Here is a 27,211-nt window from a genome sequence, read left to right as displayed (position 1 = left end):
TTTATCAAAAAAATACACCTTGTATAAAGGAACGGAGGGAGTACATAATTCACACGGCTTAAAATGTTAGTACTGTACTACAGAAAACCTTTTCCGAATACATATTCAATGGTATAATTATTTGTGGCACATAGCCCACATTTCATTGGTTAAATTCATGGTCAAGCTTGAATCTAGAAGTTGTCATTTTCTCTAGCTTCCATTTTTGCCATCTAATCTTAGTATGACATATGAGCACATTTATGACATTCCAAACTTAAAATGCCAAATAACGCATTTCCCAAAATATCAGGGTTTAGCTAGCTGTGGTAGCCGGTCACAGAAGGGACGTAACCTCTGTCCAGCTATTTGATTTAGACAATTCCCTGGATTGTCCATCGACACCATCCAATCATGCAACAACTTAAAATAAATCACATCTTACCAAATCACCCACTGCTCCCACAGCCAGGGCCATCTTTTCTCCGAATTGCGACCGCGCACGAGGACCAAACTGCAAAACATCCACCCCCCTCCCTGCAAACGTCCCACTCTATAAAGGAAACCAACAACGCAGCGCTTCCCCACCACCACTCCCACCACTTCGAGCGCCTCCTCCTGTCTCGTCCTCGTCCCCCGTCCCCCGTCCCCTCGTCGGCGCCCGATCTAAGGTATCCAATCGCCTCCCCTCTCCTCCTCCTCCTCCCCAGATCTCTCCAGCCGCGTAGTCCGGCGATCCGCGCGGCGGATCTCCCTCGCCGTTGTTTTTCCGGTAGATGTTTAGCTCTGGATCTGGTCTCGGGCTCTCAGAAATGAGATGGATCGTGCGCTTCTGTGCCCGTATGGTTCAGGATCCGTCGATGCAGGATGCGTGTATCTCGGAATTTCGCCTAATTACTTTTTGTCGGTCGTTGATTTGTTGGTAATGGCGTCCATTTCACTTTTGCCCATGATAGATTTGTGGGGATCGGGCTTGTAGTTTGCGGAATTGGGTGCGGAAAGCCTGCGTGCTCACGGCAGTTTCTCCGTGAGGGGTGACCTTACCTAGATTTGAAGATTCTAGGGCATGTGGTTCGTAATCGTAGCAATGTCACTGAAGTTTCAGGTTAACTGGTGTGCGGGAACTGCCGACTAGACCTGTGATGTGCATCTGTTTTGTGTATAGAAGGTTGGATGATGGCGATTTTATAACAAATCATAGCAGAGATGTGCTGGTATGTGGTGATACCAGCTGTGTTTTGTCGTTTATAGGTGAATGATCTTGTTTTGATGGAAAAAGTGCTGGCGTTCACAAGATGCTCAGCCAATTCAGGAGAAACTTTTGGAAAATATACAACGGAATTTCGAATGGACTTGTTGTTGTGCCATGTTAGGATTGTTCCAATCCATGTATGGTGTAGGCCTGCAGGAACCTATCTGGCCTGTTTGGTATATCGTGGTTGATGCTAATGATTAACCTCAGGCAACCTCTCTGGTTATGACTTGTAGCAGTAAAACATAAGGGATAACTTGCCTAACTGAAACTGAAGTATGCCAAACACCCTAGTTATATCCAACAATCTCAAAGTGTCCTTAAACGGCATCAAATATGCAATGGATCGGTATGATATCTTATTATGCTAATTTAAACTGGACCTACTGTCTGGATTTTGCTTGTTACTCCCTCCGTCCCAAAATTCTTGTCTTAGATTTGTCTAAATATGGATGTATCAAGTCACGTTTTACTATTAGATACATCCGTATCTAGACAAATCTAAGACAAGAATTTTTGGACGGAGGGAGTACATGCTTGGGTGCTGGCTGCAGTGCTAGGCCACACATGTACTGTGCAATTTGGTCTTGGAAGGCACCAAATTGCAGTCCAGTTGAAATATCAATCCTAGGATCAATTGAAGTGAGATTTTATCTTTAAATATCTTATCTTACTTGAGTGACCTTGAGTTTCTAACTTTCTATTAACTTGCTGGTCTGTATGAATGTGTAGTTCACTTCTTCATCGTGTTTCCAAACCGCACTTCGTGGTGGGGGACCTGTTGCCCTCTTATTTTTATCTTCTCAACCCAAAGATGCTGAAATTTGTCTTTGTCATTGGTTTAACCATATAAGGTTTCGAGATGCTATCATCTCCTCTATTGATTATGCACTCTAACAGAGATCTAAATGTTTTCACTAAACGCAATACTGCGGATATCTACTGTTTGATGTTGATTAGTTGCCCTGGATTGAGTTATATTTTGGGTTTGGATTGTCTCATTTTCCAGGTTGCCCTGTATTGACTGGTAACCACCATTATCCTTAGCAACATGTCCTGCAAGCACACTCTATGCCCTTTGTTCGAAGTTCTTATTAAAAGCAACTGTTAGATATTCTTTCATGGCCGCACTCAAACTATATTTCCTCATGTTCAGAGTTTTATCTTTCTTTTTTCACAGAAGTGGATCTTACCTAACCTGTGTAGATTATATGCTTTAATTGACAGCATACCTTGTGGCTTGTGATAATATCTGACCCTGTTTGACTTCATTCAGTCTAAGCAGCACTGGTTACTTAATCTTACCAAGTATTCTTGTCTGAAGACTTGGTTCAGCATGCATGCTTTTTTCTGTCTTCTGCTCCTAAATTACCACGCTATTTCTTGAAATGCCACTATCTAAACATTTTTGTTGCAACTGGTGGTCAAATATATCCGGTATGGACATATGATTTCAAGATTCACTTGGCTTATGTAGTTTATCTCTGAGATCTGAATTTTTTCGGAAACTTTTATCCCTGATGATTTCATTTGCTGTTTCTTAATGTATTGCACTCTGACAATCATGTTGAACTTGTTCACTCATATGTTGCACTTTACCTATTTATCTTACAGTCAAGATGAGTCGTGGCGGGAGTGCTGGAGGTGGTCAAAGTTCTCTGGGTTACCTGTTTGGAGATGGTGAGCCTGCAAAGCCTGCTGCAGCACCAGCTGCGAAGCCAGCACCTGCTGAGAAACCAGCACTGGCAGCTGCCGATGTAACCAAGCAGATTCCAGCTGGCATTCCAGGTAGCCGGGCGAACAACTACTACCGTGCAGATGGCCAGAACACGGGCAACTTCCTTACGGTATGTTTTTTTTTCCTTGTAATGAACCCAATTCGATCCAGCTATTTCCCCTTTAATTTCATCTGTGAGGCATATCAGAAGTTTCCATTGTCATAAGTTTAATCACTGTTAGCCTCCATCATTAATTCTTTTTGCTAAAAGAGTCATCTGCCCAGTACAGTTTTTGCAACTACCTATGTGGGGTTCATGTTAAGCCACCAAGAATTTATCTCGCCGTGTTATTTGTTACTATAGTTAATAGTTTAAAAAGAATGTAACGGTTCATTTTCCCCCTGAAATGTAATGCTAAAGAAATGGGTTAAAGAATCTTTTGTTATTCGGACTACTTGAATGTTTTGATTTTTGAGTATTGAAAAGGTATTCGTTCCTCATTTTTGGGCTCTGATTTTTTTGTCTTTGTTTACCATGTGAGCTGAGAAATGGCTGATCACTCCGTTAACCCTCGCAGGACCGTCCTTCAACCAAGGTTCATGCTGCTCCCGGCGGTGGCTCGTCCCTGGGCTACTTGTTTGGCGGGAAGTGATCTCTGTTAATGATGCTGCGATGAATTGGCCTGTATCTCTGTTATCCATGTGGTGAAAACTGGAAGTGTTTGGTTTCAGCAGTTTACCACCTGCGTCGATGTACTCTGTCTGTATGGTTCATTGTGTCCAGGCTGACCTCCTGCTTGGAAGCCAGCTTGCCTAAAACCTGTCGCTTTCAAACTAATCGTCTTCATCTCAAAAGTTGGTGTGTCTAATTCATTGTTTGCCTTCTACCTTGCTGTGTCAAACCTGGTTTTGGTTTTCTGATTTTCAGCATGCCCATCTCTATGTTTGGATGGACTCATTGACATGTGGCCTGTGGGTTGTGACTCGTACATATTTTGGTGGAAACTTGCGCTGTGGTGAGCTTGTAGTGTGGTTCCTGGTAAAACTGCCACCATGCTCCACTGCTCATCGACCTTTCCTGGCTAATATCCTGATACCTTTTAGGCAAACAATAGGCGAGTGACCGTGGAAAGAAAAAACAAAATCTGATCAAACGACCGGTCTACTTCAGATAGACATTCCTATGGAATATCCAAAATTGCAGAAAGAGATTCATCAAAACATCTTATTTTACAAAAGCAGTCTGACAATAGCAATAATTTTGCTCAGTTTTATACTAGATGCTTGCATTAAAAAACTTAAGAGAAACGTGTAAGGAACTTTCTTTGGAGGGAAACATGTGGGTAGTCTTCAGTGAGGGGAAACATAACTTTTACGGGGCCACTCATTTCATTGCATAAGAGATAGAAATCTAAAAGTGAAAAATAACATGCTACAACAAATAATGTCAATTCTTCCGCAATAAATAAATAAAATGTCAATTGATTCTCTAATCACAATACTTGATTCAAAATTACAAGATCTTGGGCATTTAAGTACATATCAAACTGGTTTTGTTGACTATTATATTGATCACTTCGTTAACCCAGATTTTTGCTGATATTAATTAAGAAACAGTATAACGGATCGAGTTACGGCTGCTCACAGCGTTTTGACGTCCATGACCGTTTGATTAGATCGATCGGTTGTCCTCTAGCCTCGCCTGGTGTTTCTAGGGCCGCTGCTCCACAAACTTACCTTTTTTTTTTGAGACAACGCCACAAACTTTCCTCTTTTTTGAGAGAACTCCACAAACTTACCTAGGCCTGTTATGGTCGATCGGGCTGGAAATAAAAGATGGGCCGGACCTAGCCTGGTGGTAGTCAAAGGGGGACAACACATCTTCGTTGCGAGCCTCTTTCTGCCCCTGCACACGTACGAGAGACTCCTCGGTCGGCTGCTCACCAGTCTACATATTATTGAACGAAAAATTCATTTAAATTTACATTTAGCCTGACGCAACTACTCATGTTCCTCTCACCTCTCACACCTCACGAGAGAGATCTATCAGGTATACTACACAACCAACTCTTGATGCTTTTCTGGCCACCACCGGTAGAACCAAATACATACATGTATTTTTCATTTTTTATATGATTTGCTCAAACTCAACAAAATTTGATCGAAAATTTGACTTGTTTGAATGATTTTGTCTTTAAAATAATTGAAAGTTTTCCAAGATTACTGTTTTTTTTACGGAAATCCGCAATTCAAGAGTTATAGGAAAAGAATATGAATATGTGTTTTTATATATGTATATAGTCCAAATCTCCCACATATTATTACGTTTCTCTCTAGGTAGAAGGGCGTGGCAACACGCGTGAAGATGTTCTTTTCTATGATGCATGTGAAGAAAGAGTTTATTTTGCCCACCTTTGGCACATATTATAACTTACTTTTGTACGGACTCTATATCTAAAATTAGATGCATGGTTATTTTGAAGATATAATTAAATAATATGGTGGGAGATAGAACAAAATTGTGACGGTTCCAAATAGTCCAATATCTATTTTTTCTCATTTAGTTCTATCATTCTTTCATTAAGATGTCTTATTATTCTGTAAAAATGTCTCTAAGGTGGGCGGGCGCGGCAAGGCACGCCTTTATGGTCGTAAACATGACAATTTAAACCTAGCACAGAGTTCAGAGACAGTCATTTCTCCCTTTTTTCCCTTCTAGAAATCAAGCAATGGAATTATGATGTAGGCTGCTCGGTTTCCTTTTAGATGCATGGTGCTCTTTGATTTAACAAACTAATAAATACAAAAGTCCTATTCTTTCATACACTTAAAAGAAAACGACTACAATAGGGATAATAACCGCTTGGAGCTAAATGTGAGAATAGCATTGCTCAAGAAAATAACAAATGAGAGAAGACAATTCCAGAGTAAGTACATGTCATCTTCAAACATGCATGAAGCAAAAAATGTCTTAGTGCATCCAAGTAAAATGTTGGAACATCCTGGATGCTAAACTAAGTAATCAACTATATAAGTGATTGTACTTTGTTAAAATAATCTGCCAAAAAAAACTATATAAGCCCGTTAAAGAATCGTTTCCCTCTTCCTAGCTCCCATGACCTAGGTGTCTAGGGGCGGCGCCTGATCTACCCCCTTCCTGGCGAGACCGTTGGTCCCTTCTCCTTTAGTTTGTCGCTCTGGGGTGAGAGGTGGTGAGGACCCAACGCTTCGGTTCGGGTGGTGGTAGGGTTAGGCATAAACTAATGCTTTGTGTTTTGTTCGACGATGATGAGACGACCCCATCGTCATCGACAGAATAAGGTCTTCCTGCCTCACTCTCGCTCTGGCGGTGCTTCTTCGTATCATCAAGAGGCATGCGTAGGATAGTGTGTCCCTATGTTTAGTTCTTCCAGGTCTGCCTTTTTCACCTGTAGGTTGAGAACGTGTGAGATTTGTGTCCCCAGACTTCGTCTGGATAGACTTGGGATGTTCTATAAGCCCTCTCCTACTTTCTTTCTTTCTTTGGAACAATGATTTGCTACTCTAGATCGCGGCCACTAACGTCTTTTCTTCATCTACAACTTCCGATCGTTGCTTCTACAAACTCCGGAGTTTAAACAAGTTTGTTCTGCTAAACCGCATGCCCAAAGCCGACAACGAGCTTTGCTCACGACACATCATTGTAGATGAAGGAAGAGAAAAACTTCAACATCCCAAGGACATGGATGTATTTTGTTCAAATTCCGTCTTTAAGTAGGACCTTAACATATTTCGCAAAAAAAGACCCATCTCAACATACATGAGAAAAATAATCGGTTTTGCTAAATCTCATCTAGAAGAGATTTAACAAAGTCACATCTAAGTCTTTGGCCGTAGGATCTAGATGCTTTAAATATCATGCTATTTTTTGATCTGGCGTTGTTTTTGTCGCACGCCTCCTCATCATGTTTGATTGCCATCCGTTTTTCTTCTTTCCGCCAGCATGTGGCTGTCGCCATTTTCTTCACCACCTGGCCTTCGTCGTATTGTACTTCTTTGGGCTGCTGGGTTCTTCTGTATCTTTTTGTTTTGTGGGATGGAGGGGAGCTGTTGGGAATAAACTTTAGTTGAGAATACATGGACGTACCCATCTTGTTTTTTTCTCTCTTTTTTCTTCTTTTTTCATGTTTACTTTGTTTTTTTAACTTTTTTAATGTTTCTCTGTTTATTTTCTAGTTTTAATCTGTAAACTTTTTTTAAAATCTGTGAACATTTTTAAGTCATGAATACTTTTTGAATGAGTAAACATTCTTTTAAATTTGTAAAAAAACAAATTCCTGGTTTTTTGAATATATCTTTATTTTTTAATTTTGAAAAAACAAATGTGAAAATTTTCATATTTTTTTAAATTCATGAACAATTTTCAAATACATATTTTTTCTTAGTAAGAATATATTAATGAATCTTCTGTGTCAGTCAGTGAAAAGTAATTGTGGTCAATTGCATGTACATCGTTGACACGTAACTTGACCCGACCTAGTTACATACACACTTTCGACACACATTTCTCTCAACCCATGCTCACGCGCCTGCTTGCATGTCCACCCTCAACGTGGAACTCGCCCCGGCAGCATGTCTTAGTTACAAGTCTACTCTCGATATGTAACTGGGCTCATCTTTTTTGGGTCCTAATTGTGAGTGCATCCTTCCATACGTGACCAAGTCTGATTCATTTTTGTCCCAATTGCAAGTTCATCGGCATGCAGCTAGGGGGGGTCCCAACCCTGTTGTCCCAGTTGCAAGTCCAACCCTGGCATGCAACTGGGACTACTTGTTTTTTGTCCTAATTACATGTCCACCCTTCGTTACGCAACTAGCCATAACCCATTTTTGTCACAGCTGCAAGTCCATCATCGACTCACAATTGGGCTCGGTATTTTCTTTTATATCGCGACTGCACCCGACTCTTTATTTGCATTAGTTGCAAATCCACCCTCAACATGCAACTGGACCTGATTTTTTCCCCTTAGTTGCAAGTCCGTCATCGACTCGTAACTAGGGACTGATTTTTTTGTTCGAGTTGCATGTCAACCATCAACTCGCAGCCTGTCCTGTCCTTTTTTTTATCGCAGTTGCAAGACAATCATCGACTCACAACTAGGCTCTTTATCATTTTTTAGTCGCAGTTGCAACTCAGTAACTCACAAGTAGGCCCGGCCCTTTTGTGTCCCAGTTTCAAGTCAACCAATGACTGGCAACTGGGTCTGACCTTTTTTTTGAGTTGGAAGTCCACCATTGGCATGCAACCGTGCCCTTGATCTTGCTTTTGCCCTAGTTGCAGTTACACCCTTCACTCGCAACTGGTTCGACGTTCCTTTTGCGTCATGACTGTGCCTGATTTTTTTCCATTAGTTGTCAGTACACCCTCAACTTGTAACTGGGTCAGACTTTTTTTCCTACTCAGTTGCAAGTCCGCCATCGTCTCGCAGTTAGGGGCCGAGCTTTTTTTGTCTGAGTTGCAAGGCAACCATCGACTCGCAATTCGGACTGCTCCTTTATTATTCCAGTTGCAAGACAACCATCGACTCACAACTAAGCTCCTAATCTTTTGTGCCGTAGTTGCAAGTCAACCAACGACTCACAACTAGGCCCGACCTTTTTCTCATCCTAATTGCAAGTCCACCATTGGTATGCAACTAAGCCTTGATCGTTTTTCCCTAGTTGCTGTTGGGTAACGTAGTAATTTCAAAAAAATTCCTACGCACACGCAAGAGTGGTGATGCATAGCAACGAGAGGGGAGAGTGTTGTCCACGTACCCTCGTAGACCGACAGCGGAAGCGTTATCACAACGCGGTTGATGTAGTCGTACGTCTTCACGATCCGACCGATCAAGTACCGAACGCACGGCACCTACGAGTTCTACACACGTTCAGCTCGATGATGTCCCTCGAACTCCGATCCAGCCGAGTGTTGAGGGAGAGTTTCGTCAGCACGACGGCGTGGTGACGATGATGATGTTCCACCGACGTAGGGCTTCGCCTAAGCTCCGCAACGGTATTATCGAGGTGTAATATGGTGGAGGGGGGCACCGCACACGGCTAAGAGATCTCAAGGATCAATTGTTGTGTCTATGGGGTGCCCCCTGCCCCCGTATATAAAGGAGCAAGGGAGGAGGAGGCCGGCCCTAGGAGGGGGCGCACCAAGTGTGGAGTCCTACTAGGACTCCCTAGTCTTAGTAGGATTCCACCTCCCATATGGAATAGGAAAAGAGGAAGGGAAAAAGAGAAGGAAGGAAGGGGGCGCCCCCCTTCCCTAGTCCAATTCGGACCAGACCAAGGGGAGGGGTGCGGCCACCCTTGAGGCCCTTTTCCTTCTTTCCCGTATGGCCCAATAAGGCCCAATACGTATTCCCGTAACTCTCCGGTACTCCGAAAAATACCCGAATCACTCGGAACCTTTCCGAAGTCTGAATATAGTCGTCCAATATATCGATCTTTACGTCTCGACCATTTCGAGACTCCTCGTCATATCCCCGATCTCATCCGGGACTCTGAACTCCTTCGGTACATCAAAACTCAATAAAACTGTCATCGTAACGTTAAGCGTGCGGACCCTACGGGTTCGAGAACTATGTAGACATGACCGAGACACGTCTACGGTCAATAACCAATAGCGGGACCTGGATGCCCATATTGGCTCCCACATATTCTACGAAGATCTTTATCGGTCAGACCGCATAAAACATACGTTGTTCCCTTTGTCACCGGTATGTTACTTGCCCGAGATTTGATCGTCGGTATCTCGATACCTAGTTCAATATCGTTACCGGCAAGTCTCTTTACTCGTTCCGTAACACATCATCCCGCAACTAACTCATTAGTCACAATGCTTGCAAGGCTTATAGTGATGTGCATTACCGAGTGGGCCCAGAGATACCTCTACGACAATTGGAGTGACAAATCCTAATCTCGAAATACGCCAACCCAACAAGTACCTTTGGGGACACCTGTAGAGCACCTTTATAATCACCCATTTACGTTGTGACGTTTGGTAGCACACAAAGTGTTCCTCCGGTAAACGGGAGTTGCATAATCTCATAGTTATAGGAACATGTATAAGTCATGAAGAAAGCAATAGCAACATACTAAACGATCGAGTGCTAAGCTAACGGAATGGGTCAAGTCAATCACGTCATTCTCCTAATGAGGTGATCTCGTTAATCAAATGACAACTTATGTCTATGGCTAGGAAACATAACCATCTTTGATTAACGAGCTAGTCAAGTAGAGGCATACTAGTGACACTCTGTTTGTCTATATATTCACACATGTATTATGTTTCCGGTTAATACAATTCTAGCATGAATAATAAACATTTATCATGATACAAGGAAATAAATAATACTTTATTATTGCCTCTAGGGCATATTTCCTTCAGTCTCCCACTTGCACTAGAGTCAATAATCTAGTTCACATCGCCATGTGATTTAACATCAATAGTTCACATCACCATGTGATTAACACCCATAGTTCACATCGTCATGTGATCAACACCCAAAGGGTTTATAGTCAGTAATCTAGTTCACATCGCTATGTGATTAACACCCAAAGAGTACTAAGGTGTGATCATGTTTTGCTTGTGAGATAATTTTAGTCAACGGGTCTGTCACATTCAGATCCGTAAGTATTTTGCAAATTTCTATGTCTACAATGCTCTGTACGGAGCTACTCTAGCTAATTGCTCCCACTTTCAATATGTATCTAGACCGAGACTTAGAGTCGTCTAGATTTAGTGTCAAAACTTGGATCGACGTAACCCTTTACGACGAACCTTTTATCACTTCCATAATCGAGAAACATTTCCTTATTCCACTAAGGATAATTTTGACCGCTGTCCAGTGATCTACTCCTAGATCACTATTGTACTCCCTTGCCAAAATTAGTGTAGGGTATACAATAGATTTGGTACACAGCATGGCATACTTTATAGAACCTATGGCCATAGCATAGGGAATGACTTTCATTCTCGTTCTATCTTATGCCGTGGTCGGGCTTTGAGTCTTACTCAATTTCATACCTTGTAACACAGTCAAGAACTTCTTTCTTTGACTATTGTATTTTGAACTACTTCAAAATCTTATTAAGGTATGTACTCATTGAAAAAACTTATCAAGCGTCTTGATCTATCTCTATAGATCTTGATGCTCAATATGTAAGCAGCTTCACCGAGGTCTTTCTTTTGAAAAACTCCTTTCAAACACTCCTTTATGCTTTGCAGAATAATTCTACATTATTTCCGATCAACAATATGTCATTCACATATACTTATCAGAAATGCTGTAGTGCTCCCACTCACTTTCTTGTAAATACAGGCTTCACCGCAAGTCTGTATAAAACTATATCCTTTGATCAACTTATCAAAGCGTATATTCCAACTCCGAGATGCTTGCACCAGTCCATAGATGGATCGCTGGAGCTTGCATATTTTGTTAGCACTTTTAGGATTGACAAAACCTCCTAGTTGCATCATATACAACTCTTCTTTAATAAATCCATTAAGGAATGCAGTTTTGTTTATCCATTTGCCAGATAAAATGCGGCAATTTGCTAACATGATTCAGACAGACTTAAGCATAGATACGAGTGAGAAACTCTCATCGTAGTCAACACTTTGAACTTGTCGAAAACCTTTTTGCGACAATTCTAGCTTTGTAGATAGTAACACTACTATCAGCGTCCGTCTTCCTCTTGAAGATCCATTTATTTTTTATTGCTTGCCGATCATCGGGCAAGTCAACCAAAGTCCACACTTTGTTCTCATATATGGATCTTATCTCAGATTTCATGGCCTCAAGCCATTTTGCGGTATCTGGGCTCACCATCGCTTCTTCATAGTTCGTAGGTTCGTCATGGTCTAGTAACATAACATCCAGAACAGGATTACCGTACCACTCTGGTGCGGATCTTACTCTGGTTTACCTACGAGGTTTGGTAGTAACTTGATCTGAAGTTACATGATCATCATCATTAACTTCCTCACTAATTGGTGTAGAAGTCACATGAACAGATTTCTATGATGAACTACTTTCCAATAAGGGAGCAGGTACATTTACCTCATCAAGTTTTACTTTCCTCCCACTCACTTTTTTCGAGAGAAACTCCTTCTCTAGAAAGGCATACTAAGCAACGAATGTCTTGCCTTCGGATCTGTGATAGAAGGTGTACCCAACTGTCTCCTTTGGGTATCCTATGAAGACACATTTCTCCGATTTGGGTTTGAGCTTATCAGGATGAAACTTTTTCACATAAGCATCGCAACCCCAAACTTTAAGAAATGACAACTTTGGTTTCTTGCCAAACCACAGTTCATAAGGTGTCGTCTCAACGGATTTTGATGGTGCCCTATTTAACGTGAATGCAGCTGTCTCTAATGCATAACCCCAAAAAGATAGTGGTAGATCGGTAAGAGACATCATATATCGCACCATATCTAATAAAGTACGGTTATGACGTTCGGACACACCATTATGCTGTGGTGTTCCAGGTGGCGTGAGTAGTGAAACTATTTCACATTCTTTTAACTGAAGGCCAAACTCGTAACTCAAATACTCTTCTCCACGATCATATCGTAGAAACTTTATTTTCTTGTTACGATGTTTTTCCGTTTCACTCTGAAATTATATGAACTTTTCAAATGTTTCAGACTCTTGTTTCATTAAGTAGATGTACCCATATCTGCTCAAATCATCTGTGAAGGTCAGAAAATAATGATACCTGCTACGAGCCTCAATATTCATCGGACCACATACATCTGTATGTATGATTTCCAACAAATCTGTTGCTCTCTCCATAGTTCCGGAGAACGGCGTTTCAGTCATCTTGCCCATGAGGCACGGTTCGCAAGCATCAAGTGATTCATAATCAAGTGATTCCAAAATCCCATCAGTATGGAGTTTCTTCATGCGCTTTACACCAATATGACCTAAACGGCAGTGCCACAAATAGGTTGCACTATCATTATTAACTTTGCATCTTTTGGCTTCAATATTATGATTATGTGTATCACTACGATCGAGATCCAACAAACCATTTTCGTTGGTGTGTATGACCATAGAAGGTTTTTATTCATGTAAACAGAACAACAATTGTTCTCTAACTTAAATGAATAACCGTATTGCAATAAACATGATCAAATCATATTCATGCTCAACGCAAACACCAAATAACACTTATTTATTTTCAACACTAATCCCGAAAGTATAGGGAGTGTGCGATGATGATCATATCAATCTTGGAACTACTTCCAACACACATCGTCACCTCGCCTTTTACTAGTCTCTGTTTATTCTGCTACTCCCGTTTTCGAGTTACTACTCTTTAGCAACTGAACCAGTATCAAATACTGAGGGGTTGCTATAAACACTGGTAAGTACACATCAATAACATGTATATCCAATATACCTTTGTTCACTTTGCCATCTTTCTTATCCACCAAATACTTGGGGTAGTTCCGCTTCCAGTGACCAGTCCCTTTGCAGTAGAAGCACTTAGTCTCAGGCTTAGGTACAGACTTGGGCTTCTTCACTTGAGTAGCAACTTGCTTGCCGTTCTTTTTGAAGTTCCCCTTCTATCCCTTTGCCCTTTTCTTGAAACTAGTGGTCTCGTCAACCATCAACACTTGAAGTGGTCTTGTCAACCATCAACACTTGATGTTTTTCTTGATTTCTACCTTCGTCGATTTCAGCATCACGAAGAGCTCGGGAATTACTTTCGTCATCCCTTGCATACTATAGTTCATCACGAAGTTCTACTAACTTGGTGATGGTGACTAGAGAATTCTGTCAATCACTATTTTATCTGGAAGATTAACTCCCACTTGATTCAAGCGATTGTAGTACCCAGACAATCTGATCACATGCTCACTAGTTGAACGATTCTCCTCCATCTTTTAGCTATAGAACTTGTTGGAGACTTCATATCTCTCAACTCGGGTATTTGCTTGAAATATTAACTTCAACTCCTGGAACATCTTATATGGTCCATGACGTTCAAAACGTCTTTGAAGTCCCGATTCTAAGGCGTTAAGCATGGTGCACTAAACTATCAAGTAGTCATCATATTGAGCTAGCCAAACGTTCATAACGTCTGCATCTGCTCCTGCAATAAGTCTGTCACCTAGCGGTGCATCAAGGACATAATTTTTCTGTGCAGCAATGAGGATAATCCTCAGATCACAGATCCAATCCACATCTTTGCTACTAACATCTTCCAACATAATTTTCTCTAGGAACATATCAAAATAAAACAGGGAAGCAACAACGCGAGCTATTGATCTACAACATAATTTGCCAAATACTATCAGGACTAAGTTCATAATAAATTTAAGTTCAATTAATCATATTACTTAAGAACTCCAACTTAGATAGACATCCCTCTAATCATCTAAGTGATTACGTGATCCAAAGCAACTAAACCATGTCCGATTAACACGTGAGCTGGAGTAGTTTCAATGGTGAACATCACTATGTTGATCATATCTACTATATGATTCGCGCTCGACCTTTCGGTCTCTGTGTTCCGAGGCCATATCTATATATGCTAGGCTCGTCAAGTTTAACCTGAGTATTCCGCGTGTGCAACTGTTTTGCACCCGTTGTATTTGAACGTAGAGCCTATCACACCCGATTAACACGTGGTGTCTCAGCACGAAGAACTTTTGCAACGGTGCATACTCAGGGAGAACACTTTTATCTTGAAATTTTAGTGAGAGATCATCTTATAATGCTACCGTCAATCAAAGCAAGATAAGATGCATAAATGATTAACATCACATGCAATCAATATAAGTGATATGATATGGCCATCATCATCTTGTGCTCGTGATCTCCATCTCCGAAGCACCGTGCTCGTGATCTCCATCTCCGAAGCACCGTGCTCGTGATCTCCATCTCCGAAGCACCGTGCTCGTGATCTCCATCTCCGAAGCACCGTCATGATCACCATCGTCACCGGCTCGACACCTTGATCTCCATCGTAGTATCGTTGTCGTCTCGCCAACTTATTGCTTTTACGACTATCGCTACCGCTTAGTGATAAAGTAAAACTATTACATGGCGATTGCATCTCATACAATAAAGCGACAACCATATGGCTCCTGCCAGTTGCCGATAACTCGGTTACAAAACATGATCATCTCATACAACACATTATATCACATCATGTCTTGACCATATCACATCACAACATGCCCTGCAAAAACAAGTTAGACGTCCTCTACTTTGTTGTTGCATGTTTTACGTGGCTACTACGGGCTTAGCAAGAACCGTTCTTACCTACGCATCAAAACCACAACGATAGTTTGTCAAGTTGGTGCTATTTTAACCTTCGCAAGGACCGGGCGTAGCCACACTCGGTTCAACTAAAGTGAGAGAGACAGACACCCGCCAGTCACCTTTAAGCAACGAGTGCTCCGAACAGTGAAACCAGTCTCGCATAAGCGTACGCGTAATGTCGGTCCGGGCCGCTTCATCTCACAATACCACTGAACCAAAGTATGACATGCTGGTAAGCAGTATGACTTATATCGCCCACAACTCACTTGTGTTCTACTCGTGCATAGCATCAACGCATAAAACCAGGCTCGGATGCCACTGTTCGGGAACGTAGTAATTTCAAAAAATTTCCTACGCACACGCAAGATCATGGTGATGCATAGCAACGAGAGGGGAGAGTGTTGTCCACGTACCCTCGTAGACCGACAGCGGAATCGTTATCACAACGCGGTTGATGTAGTCGTACGTCTTCACGATCCGACCGATCAAGTACCGAACGTATGACACCTCCGAGTTCTACACACGTTCAGCTCGATGATGTCCCTCGAACTCCGATCCAGCCGAGTGTTGAGGGAGAGTTTCGTCAGCACGACGGTGTGGTGACGATGATGATGTTCCACCGACGCAGGGCTTCGCCTAAGCTCCGCAACGGTATTATCGAGGTGTAATATGGTGGAGGGGGGCACCGCACACGGCTAAGAGATCTCAAGGATCAATTGTTGTGTCTATGGGGTGCCCCCTGCCCCCGTATATAAAGGAGCAAGGGAGGAGGAGGCCGGCCCTAGGAGGGGGCGCACCAAGTGTGGAGTCCTACTAGGAGTACCTAGTCCTAGTAGGATTCCACCTCCCATATGGAATAGGAAAAGAGGAAGGGAAAAAGAGAAGGAAGGAAGGGGGCGCCCCCCTTCCCTAGTCCAATTCGGACCAGACCAAGGGGAGGGGTGCGGCCACCCTTGAGGCCCTTTTCCTTCTTTCCCGTATGGCCCAATAAGGCCCAATACGTATTCCCGTAACTCTCCGGTACTCCGAAAAATACCCGAATCACTCGGAACCTTTCCGAAGTCCGAATATAGTCGTCCAATATATCGATCTTTACGTCTCGACCATTTCGAGACTCCTCGTCATGTTCCCGATCTCATCCGGGACTCCGAACTCCTTCGGTACATCAAAACTCAATAAAACTGTCATCGTAACGTTAAGCGTGCGGACCCTACGGGTTCGAGAACTATGTAGACATGACCGAGACACGTCTCCGGTCAATAACCAATAGCGGGACCTGGATGCCCATATTGGCTCCCACATATTCTACGAAGATCTTTATCGGTCAGACCGCATAAAACATACGTTGTTCCCTTTGTCACCGGTATGTTACTTGCCCGAGATTTGATCGTCGGTATCTCGATACCTAGTTCAATCTTGTTACCGGCAAGTCTCTTTACTCGTACCGTAACACATCATCCCGCAACTAACTCATTAGTCACAATGCTTGCAAGGCTTATAGTGATGTGCATTACCGAGTGGGCCCAGAGATACCTCTCCGACAATTGGAGTGACAAATCCTAATCTCGAAATACGCCAACCCAACAAGTACCTTTGGAGACACCTGTAGAGCACCTTTATAATCACCCATTTACGTTGTGACGTTTGGTAGCACACAAAGTGTTCCTTCGGTAAACGGGAGTTGCATAATCTCATAGTCATAGGAACATGTATAAGTCATGAAGAAAGCAATAGCAACATACTAAACGATCGAGTGCTAAGCTAACGGAATGGGTCAAGTCAATCACGTCATTCTCCTAATGAGGTGATCTCGTTAATCAAATGACAACTTATGTCTATGGCTAGGAAACATAACCATCTTTGATTAACGAGCTAGTCAAGTAGAGGCATACTAGTGACACTCTGTTTGTCTATATATTCACACATGTATTATGTTTCCGGTTAATACAATTCTAGCATGAATAATAAACATTTATCATGATACAAGGAAATAAATAATACTTTATTATTGCCTCTAGGGCATATTTCCTTCAGTTGCAAGTCCACCCTTGACTCGCAACTAGGCCCGATGATTTTTTGACCAATTGCAAGTCCACCATCGACTCACAACTCGGCTTGACCCTTTTTTATCCTAGCTACAAATTCACTATCGACTCACAACTAGGTTGACCAAATTTTTTGTCTCAGTCGCAAGTCCACTATTGACATGCAACTAAGCTCTTTGATATATTTGCCCCAAATTTGGTGGTGTCAATTTTCTTGTTGACGCCTATTAGCGTCAAATTGACCAGTCTTTGCTGGCGGGGCTCACTGTTTTATGGCCATTAACTTTCCTTACACTTATTTCATCTTTTGTACATTGTATTCATATTTTTAGTGTGCGTTCTTCCTCCAATTTCCTGACTGCTTTGGCTGATAGTTTCAATTTTTTTTATTTTTTTTATTTATTGTTGCATTCAGGTGTTGGCTTTTTGGGCACACATTTATCTAGAACAAAAATACCTACCTGGGGAAGAATTCTAAAAGATAAATGCCTAACAAAAAAGGAAGGTACAACGTTGCTGTCAAATTTTGACTAAGTGATTGTTTTGCAAAATGAACACAAAATGCACATGATTACTGCTGAAAATATGTTCAATGTATATTACAAAAAAGAATCATCATACGTCTAAAAATGTTCACCTTGTTTTAGAAGTTGTTCACGACATTATGAAAGAATGCTCACCATATATTTGTAAAATGTTCATAGTATATAAAAAATGTTCATCCTATATTCACAAAAATGTTCAGCATATATTTAAAAAATCTTCACCATGCTTGAAAATATATTCATGGTATATTTGATAGGATGTTAATGTATAAGAAAGTAGATTTACATAAGAAAAAATAAAATGGAAAGAAAATGTAAAAAGAAGGAAAAAGAATAAACTGAAAAGAAGAAAAGAACCAAAACAACAAGGAAAAAAACCAAAAACAGCAAGGAGAAAACCAAAACTTTCGCGGGCCACTCCTTCAAGTCCCTCCTCTCCTCGGTACGTCAGCGATGCATGCATGCTACTGATTTGCTACACATGATCACTTGCATGCACTGGTTAGATTCTGTGTTGTAGCCACCTGCATGTGATCGAGAATCAATCCAACCTCAACAAAGAAAACAAGGGACAAAGAAACAAGTGTTGAGGCCACAAACACGTTAACTGAACTTAGATGTGAAATAGTTATGTCACATCTAAATAAACCCTAGAAACACCCAAAAAATATTATTGCTTAATCTCACTACTTGTATTTACTTTAAGACGCACACATATCATCACACCACACATGTCATCTCATCAAGGCCCACCACAACATGCATGAAAAAAGGTTTCCGATTATATTATGCTACTTAAATTTAGTAAATATTTTTCTAACTATACAATAATCAAATAAAGTATATAATACGTACTTTGACTTTTAGTTCACATATTCGTAACCCAAATATTCACACTCCATTTCAAAATAATTGAAGTCTTAGGTTTGTCCTAAATCAAACTTGTTTTAGTTTGACCATTGTAAAAAACCATACCAATATATACAACACAAAATTAGCTTCATTGGATTCATCATGACATATATCTTCATACTCTATATATTTGATATGTACATTTTTTTATAAAGTTTGTTAAACTTAGAGTAGTTCGATTTAGGACAAAATTTTAACTTCAAATATTTTAGAACGGAAAAAGTACAATAAAATTTCATCGAAATATAGTGCAACCAATTTTCACAGCAGCGCGCGGAGTACTTTGGCCCCATGTTTGAGTAGCCAACATACACATGCGTCAATTTGTGCAATTTGACGCGAGTCGGCTGGTGCAATCATGCTCTCTTCCTAATCGCGGCAAGTAGCGAGCCATACGACATGTAGCATCCGAGGGGCTAAGGTTAAGGTTGACGCCCATGCGTACAGATCACCTTTGCCTTTTTGCCATGCTTCATGGCATCAAATCGTGTAGATCGTAAAACCTGAAACTTCAGCACGGCACCGAAGCTATAGCCGTGGCATTAGCCGTCCTAGTAGTTTACACGTGGCATTGCTTCATTTTCACACGTGTAAACGGCATTGGCATAGGGAATCATGTAAGCTTGTAGCTAGGCGCTAGCTGCGTATACTCTATGAGAAGGATAATATTTTATTTATGTTGATATAACAGATACGTATACGAGTTTGATGTGAACGGAATCGAACCCTGCTCTTTCCTGGATTAGAAGTACACTGAACATGAGCGGAGGAGGAAACCAAAGGGATATCAAGAGGAGGCAACCGCTTCGCATTTGGGCCCCATGCCGAGTATAGGAGATTGAAGCGATGCTCGTTTCCTTGAGGGTCAATGCTTTTCACTCTCTGTGTGCTTATTTTATAGTCACACGGACACGGTTTAAAAGGGATAACACACAGACACAAACGCCCTACGTGTAGCACGAATTTTCAGAACATGGGCCAATGGAGCACTTTATTTTGAACTGCTCTAAAAAAGTGCTTAAAAGATTTGATTTTTTTACATGAATACGCATGCATGTTGTCTAAATACCTGCGAAATTTCGTTCAATAATACGTTGTACTCCTTTCGTTCCTAAATATTTGTCTTCCTAGAGATTTCAACAAGTGACTACATACGGAGCAAAATGAGTGAATCTACACTCTAAAATATGTCTATATACATCCGTATGTGGTATCATTTGAAATCTCTAAAAAGATAAATATTTAGGAACGGAGGGAGTATTACGTGCTGCGCAAAGAAGACAAAATTTCAGCTCCAAAACCGCACAAACAAACCCCTAATTTTCATGTATTTTGTCATTTTTGTATCTTTTACATGTAAGCATGTATGTTGCTGAAATTTTGGCCCCATATACTGCATTGCTATACGTTCATGCACACAAAATTTTGAATTTTTTTGAGTCGTAAAAATCTGGTTTTGAACTTCAAAATAAAGTGCTCCGTTGCACCCGTGCTCAGATGTCAATTTTCGGCAACACATAGGCTAAAATGTTCTCAAACTCAATGTTCTCCCGCCCTCGCGTGGCCTCCCCTCCCCGGCCCGACATGAATTAGATCCGTCCCCACCATACCCTCCCCACCCCTTTCTTCGTTGTTGAACGACGTTGCCGGGCTAAGCCCGCATGCAGAGGACGCCGACATGACTTTCTCGTTTTGTGGGCAGTGGCTCGGGTTTGTTGATGCCGGCGATTGCTACTTGTAAACTGCGTTGGGTTTTTCCCTGAAGAGGAGGGTGAAGCAGTACAGTGGAGATAAGTATTTCCCTAAATGAGAAGTTATCGAACCAATAGGAGCACCAACTAAATCCCCGTGAACAATACCTGCAGACACAAAAGCAAATACTTGCACCCCACGCGGGCAACAGGGTTGTCAATCCCCTTGAACTCGTTACTTGCAAGGATTAAATCTTGTAGTGTTAGATAGATAAATTGCACAACAAAAGAAAAGGAAATAAATTGCAGCGAAGTATTTTTAGTTTTCCCGGGGGCCATAGTTTCTCTAGAGGCTTCTCTCTTGAAACAATAGCATATGGTGGGTAGGCAAACTACGGGTGGACAATTTATAGAAAAGCACATAGTTATGACGTATTCATGTCGATGATCATGTATATAAGCATCACGTCTGTGACAAGTAGACCGACTCCTGCCTACATCTACTACTAGTTACAAGTAGACCGACTCCTGCCTACATCTACTACTAGTGACAAGTAGACCGACTCCTGCCTACATCTACTACTATTACTCCACCAATTGACCGCCATCCAGCATGCATCTATGGTATTAAGTTCATGACAAACAGAGTAACACCTTAAGCAAGATGACATGACGTAGACAAAGTAAACTCAAGCAATATGATTAAGCCCCGTCATTTTACCCTTAATAGCAACAATACAATACGTTCCTTGATACCCCTTCTGTCGCTGGGTGAGGACACCGCAAAATTGAACCCATTACACAGTATCTCTCCCGTTGAAGATAAGTCAATCTAGTTGCCCAAACCAAACAGATAGATCGAAGAGAAATATAAAGCTATAATAATCATGCATAATAAAGTTTAGAAAAGACTCAGTTACTTTTAATAAATAATCTGATCATAAGCCGACAATTCATGGATCCCAACAAACACACCGCAAAAGAAGATTACATCAGATAGAACTCAAAGAAGATCAAGGAGAACAGTGGATTGAAGATCAAAAAGAGAGAAGAAGCCATCTAGATACTAGCTGTAAGTCTGTGGTGAACTGCTCACGCATCATTGGAAGGCAGCAAGGATGATGTAGAAGCCCTGCGTGATCAATCCCCCCTCCGGCAGTGAACCGTAAAAGGCCTCCAGATGGGATCGCTGAAGAACAGAAGCTTGCGGTGGCGAAGAAAGTGTTTCAGGTGGCTCTCTGGTATTTTGGGAATATTTGGGAATTTATAAAAGCAGAATTAGTATAAACATAGTTGCTTGGGGCCCACGAGCTCAGGGGGTGCGCCCTACCCCCAGGGCGTCCCTTGTGAGCTCGTGGTTCTCTCGTAGCTCTTCTGGACTCCTTCTCGAACCTTCTAGGGTCTCTTCCGGTCCACAAAAAATCACCGTAAAATTCATTGTGTTCGGACTTCCTTTGATATTGATTTTCTGTAAAGCCGAAAACAAGCAAAAAAAAAAAACAGGATCTGACATTGGGCACTGGGTTAATAGGTTAATCCCAAAAAATGATATAAAATAGCATATAAATGCATATAAAGCATCTAAGATAGATAATATAATAGCATGAAACAATAAAAAAACATAGATACATTGGAGATGTATCAGCGATCGCCATGGCTATGGGAGCAACACGACAAACGGGCCCGGGGCGCTACAATCTAGCTTGTGGCATCACTTGGCGTGTCATCTGTTGCGGTTCCTGGTGCACGGTGACGTTCCCGTGTCTTTCCTAGAGCGTGCAAGCTGGTGGCGGGCTACGAATGCTTCGACATTTGTGGGGCTGAGTGAGTCCACTCTGCTAGGGCAAATGACTCACTCTAGTCACAGCTTGTTGAAAGGACATCTGACTCTAATGATGGATTTGGTGCTATGGCATTATGATTAGAAGACATTTTTTGAGTGTGCTTTCAATTTACACATCACTCAGGATGAAACATAAAGTTGGTGAAAACCTCTTAAGCTAAACGAATAAAAGATGACATCATCACCATTTTTCTGCCAAGGTTTTCTTATTTTTGAGTTGTAAGCATGCCATACTATTAAGAGGGGATACTCCATGAATCGTGTGTGGGAATCATAAACAAGACAAGACAAATACCACCACAACCAAGTGAGAGAGAACCCCGATCTACTACTTCACCAAATCAAAACTCGAGTACATCGATTCCCCATGAGATCCAACACGGATCTTGTTACTCTTGGGTTTGTGGGAGATCCTAGACGGTTGGCGTTTCCTTGAAGCTTCCAAGTTGTGTGGTCGTGCCCCGGGCTCGTTTGTGACGGTTTGGAGCTCGCCCCCAGAGCTACCCCTAGTGAGAGGGAACTTGAGCATTAATTATTCAAGGTTCTCGGAGAGTAGGGTGATGCATTCGTTGTCGTGGGAACATTCGTTGGTCCCAAAATCTTCAATGGAGATAAGCACTCCCGCAGTGTGAACTTCAGATTACATCTTCGTCTCCATCGCTGTTGGTTGTCTCTTATCCCTAACTTTACTTGTTGTTAATTGCGTGTTTCTTGCCTTGTGTAGCTTATTAGCTTGTTGTAAAGCATCATGTAAGGTGTATAACCTAGTTGCATATCTAGAGAACTTATAATTATGCACTAACCTCTAAAAGCAACTAAGAAAATGACTAAATTTGGTAGTCACATATTCATGCCCCTCTAGTCGATATCTAGGGCATCTTTGATCCTTCACTTGTGGCTAGATCTGGTGATGACACTCATGGGAATCACTTCCCCTACTGTGGTCATCATCGTGAGTTAGTCTCCCCTACCCTATGCTCTTGAAAAGCTCTTGCTCCTGGGGAGTGGACGATGGCGACACCTTTTTGTCGCTTCTCTTGAAGGCGCACCATCAGGAGTTGGTGCAAATGATATGACCACCAATGACTTGCTTTGTGTGGATGCTAGGGCGGCTGCCATGGGTCTGTTCAAGTGGATTTTGCAAAGATAATCTGGGCTGCGACACGCTTTTTGGTACTCGGCTTTTTCGACATGCCCGAAAGGTTTCTTCGGTGCCTCACTATGTTGTCCTGGAGTTAGAGTTGCCACAGGAGGAGTGTAGGAAGTGACAATGACTGGAGATAGGTGGTTGTCATGTCATGGAGACTGTGATTGTTACAAGACATGCTATTTTCTTATTCAACGTTGCTCATCAAAGGTGTGACGCCCCCGATTTGACCGTACACTAATCATGCACGCAAATGTGTACGATCAAGATCAGGGACTCACGGGAAGATATCACAACACAACTCTAATACATAAATAAGTCATACAAGCATCATAATACAAGCCAGGGGCCTCGAGGGCTCGAATACAAGTGCTCGATCATAGACGAGTCAGCGGAAGCAACAATATCTGAGTACAGACATAAGTTAAACAAGTTTGCCTTAAGAAGGCTAGCACAAAAGTAGCAACGATCGAAAAGGCAAGGCCTCCTGCCTGGGACCTCCTAACTACTCCTCGAAGCCGAACTCCACGTAGAATCATCCTCGGGATCTCTAGCTCCTGGACTCCAGCATCTGGTTGCGACAATCCGGTATAGAAAGGGGAAAAGAGGGAGAAAAGCAACCATGAGTACTCATCCAAAGTACTCGCAAGCAAGGAGCTACACTACATATGCATGGGTATATGTGTAAAGGGGTCATATCGGTGGACTGAACTGCAGAATGCCAGAATAAGAGGGGGATAGATAATCCTGTCGAAGACTACGCTTCTGGCAGCCTCCATCTTGCAGCATGTAGAAGAGAGTAGATTGAAGTCCTCCAAGTAGCATCGTATAGCATAATCCTACCCGGCGATCCCCTCCTCGTCGCCCTGTTAGAGAGCGATCACCGGGTTATATCTGGCACTTGGAAGGGTGTGTTTTATTAAGTATCCAGTTCTAGTTGTCATAAGGTCAAGGTACAACTCCGGGTCGTCCTTTTACCGAGGGACACGGCTATTCGAATAGATAAACTTCCTTGCAGGGGTGCACCACATAACCCAACACGCTCGATCCCATTCGGCCGGACACACTTTTCTGGGTCATGCCCGGCCTCGGAAGATCAACACGTCGCAGCCCCACCTAGGCTCAACCGAGAGGTCAGCACGCCGGTCTAAATCCTATGCGCGCAGGGGTCTGGGCCCATCGCCCATTGCACACCTGCACGTTGCGAGGGCGGCCGGAAGCAGACCTAGCCTAGCAGGCGTTCCAGTCCAATCCGGCGCGCGCCGCTCCGTCGCTGACGTCAAGAAGAACTTCGGCTGATACCACGACGTCGAGTGCCCATAACTGTCCCGCGTAGCTGGTTAGTGCGTATAGACCAAATGGCCAGACTCAGGTCAAATACCAAGAACTCGTTAAGCGTGTTAAGTATCCGCGAACGCCGACCAGGGCCAGGCCCACCTCTCTCCTAGGTGGTCTCAACCTGCCCTGTCGCTTCGCCACAAAGTAACAGTCGGGGGCCGTTAGGAACCCAGGCCCACCTCTACCGGGATGGAGCCACCTGTCCTTTCAGCCCCCTCACCAGAATCACTTGCGGGTACTCAACGAGCCGACCCGACTTTAGTCACCACATGTGTCATGTATATAAAGTATATAGTATATACCCGTGATCACCTCCCAAAGTGATCACGGCCCAGTAGTATAGCATGGCAGACGGACAAGAGTGTAGGGCCACTAATGGAACACTAGCATCCTATACTAAGCAGTAGGATAGCAGGTAAGGGTAACAACTGTAGCAACAATGACAGGCTATGCATCAGTATAGGATTAACCGAAAGCAGTAACATGCTACACTACTCTAATGCAAGCAGTATAGAGAAGAATAGGCGATATCTGGTGATCAAGGGGGGGGGGCTTGCCTGGTTATTCTTGCAAGTAGGAGGGGTCGTCTTCGATGTAGTCGAACACACGAACATCGGCAGCGGTCTCGGAGTCTACCGGAAAGAAGTAACGGAGGGGGAACACAATAAATAACAGAGCAATCAAATGTAACACAAAGCAAGACGCGGCGATACATTGTGCTAGGGGTGACCTAACGTAGGGATAGGTGCTACTGGCGAAGGGGGGAAACATCCGGGAAAGTATTCCCGATGTTTCGCGTTTTTGGACAGATGGACCGGAGGTGAAATGTTGCAGGTTCACTATGCTAGGGACGTGTGGTGAACGAACGGACTGCGTATTCAGATTCGTCTCGTCGTTCTGAGCAACTTTCATGTACAAAGTATTTTCATCCGAGGTACGGTTTATTTTATATTAATTTTCAAAGCTTAAAATCATTTTTAGAATTAACAGAATTAATTTAATTCGAAACTGGATTTATGACATCAGCATGATGTCATGCTGACGTCAGCAGTCAACAGGGGTTGACTGGTCAACCTGATGCGTGGGTCCTACATGTCATAGGCTTAGGTTAACTAAATTGGTTTAGTTAATTAAATAGGTGTTTAGGTTAACTAATTATGCTTCAATTAACTTAATTAATTAATTATTTATTTATTTTAAATTTTTTTTTATCTTTCATTTTTTTAAAACATTCTGGAGGCGGGGCCCTCCTGTCATTGACCCCAGGGGGCCTAGCGGATCGGCGCTTGGGCACACGCGCAGGGGCGCGGCAGCGGCCATAGCAGAGGCTGGCGGCGCTAGCCGGCGGTCAGGGGCTAGCTAGGACGGCCGTTGGCGCGGGGCAAACGGCGGACGGGCGCAACCGGTGATGTGCGTGCGCGCGACGCAGTGCGTGGGGCGGAGCGGCAGGCGACTGTGCAGCGTGAGAGGGCGCGGGCGGCGTGGTGATGCATGGGAGCACGGGTCGGGCGACGGGGATCGTGAGCGCACGAGGGGAGGGCGCGGGTGACCGCGGCGAGCGGCGACAGCCAGGTCCGCGGGCGCGCGCGGCGATGATAGGAGGAAGGGGGAGACGGCGGGGGTCCTCATGTTCGGTGCTGGGAAGAGGGGCGGCGTGGCTCGAGGTGGTCCGGCGAGGGAGAGGACGAGGTAGACGACGGCGACGGGGACGAGGAAGTCCGGCGACGGGGGGCTCCGCGCGACGACGTCGGCCTCAGGGCGCCGCGGGTGTCGGGGGCGAGGCGGGGAGACGACGGCGATGAGGCCCGGCGTGTCGAGGCCGTGAGCCGCAGCGGCGGCGGGGCAGCGCCAGGAATGGGCGCCGGCGTCTGGGGGGGGGGGGCGCGGCGAGGCTCAGTGGAGCCGGTGATGGAGAGGCGGGGGCGGTGCAGTCGGGCGTGAGGGCGAGGAGGCGATGGCGTTGACGGAGTCGGGCGGCGCTGGGGATGGGCGCAGGTGGCGGGGGCGCGAGGCGGCGCGGAATCGGGCTCCTCCTCGAGCCAGATCTAGACGAGTGGGGGGGAGGGACGAGGGAGAGAGTGGGGGTCGTGGGGGAGTGGGGTGACCGGGCTAGGGTTCGATGGGGAGTGGGGGTTAGGCGCAGCTGGTGGGCTGGCCTGGTGGTCTGGTGGCCTGCTGGGCCGTGGCCCAGTGGGCCAGGGTTTTTGTTTTTGTTTTTTTATTTACTTTGTTTTATTTCCTTTATTTTTATTTATTCTTTCCTATTTTATTTTAGTTACATTTTATTTTAGTTTTAGTAAAAATTATCACTAACGCCTAATTTGGTACTTTTAAATAAACTACTGCCACATTAATTCTTACCCCAACTAAAATAGTTTAATATTTTATAAAATTCAAAAGGCATTTATGTTATTATTTAACCTACAGTTTA

General features: G+C 43.3%; 1 protein-coding gene across 1 annotated transcript; it reads left to right on the top strand.

The window, feature by feature from the left end:
• The first annotated feature begins 501 nt into the window (after window positions 1-501).
• Window positions 502-3,835, top strand: LOC109786339 (protein SPIRAL1-like 1). Its single transcript, XM_020344916.4, has 3 exons — window positions 502-650; window positions 2,846-3,078; window positions 3,527-3,835. The coding sequence occupies exons 2-3, from the start codon at window positions 2,851-2,853 to the stop codon at window positions 3,599-3,601; spliced, it is 303 nt and encodes a 100-aa protein (XP_020200505.1). The 5' UTR covers window positions 502-650; window positions 2,846-2,850; the 3' UTR covers window positions 3,602-3,835.
• Window positions 3,836-27,211: the final 23,376 nt, after the last annotated feature.

The sequence above is a fragment of the Aegilops tauschii genome, chromosome 2 (genome assembly GCF_002575655.3).
Source record: "Aegilops tauschii subsp. strangulata cultivar AL8/78 chromosome 2, Aet v6.0, whole genome shotgun sequence".
In the NCBI taxonomy this organism is placed as follows: Eukaryota; Viridiplantae; Streptophyta; class Magnoliopsida; order Poales; family Poaceae; genus Aegilops; species Aegilops tauschii.
Note: the sequence above shows the minus strand (reverse complement) of the source record. Positions and strands in the feature narration are given on the sequence as shown.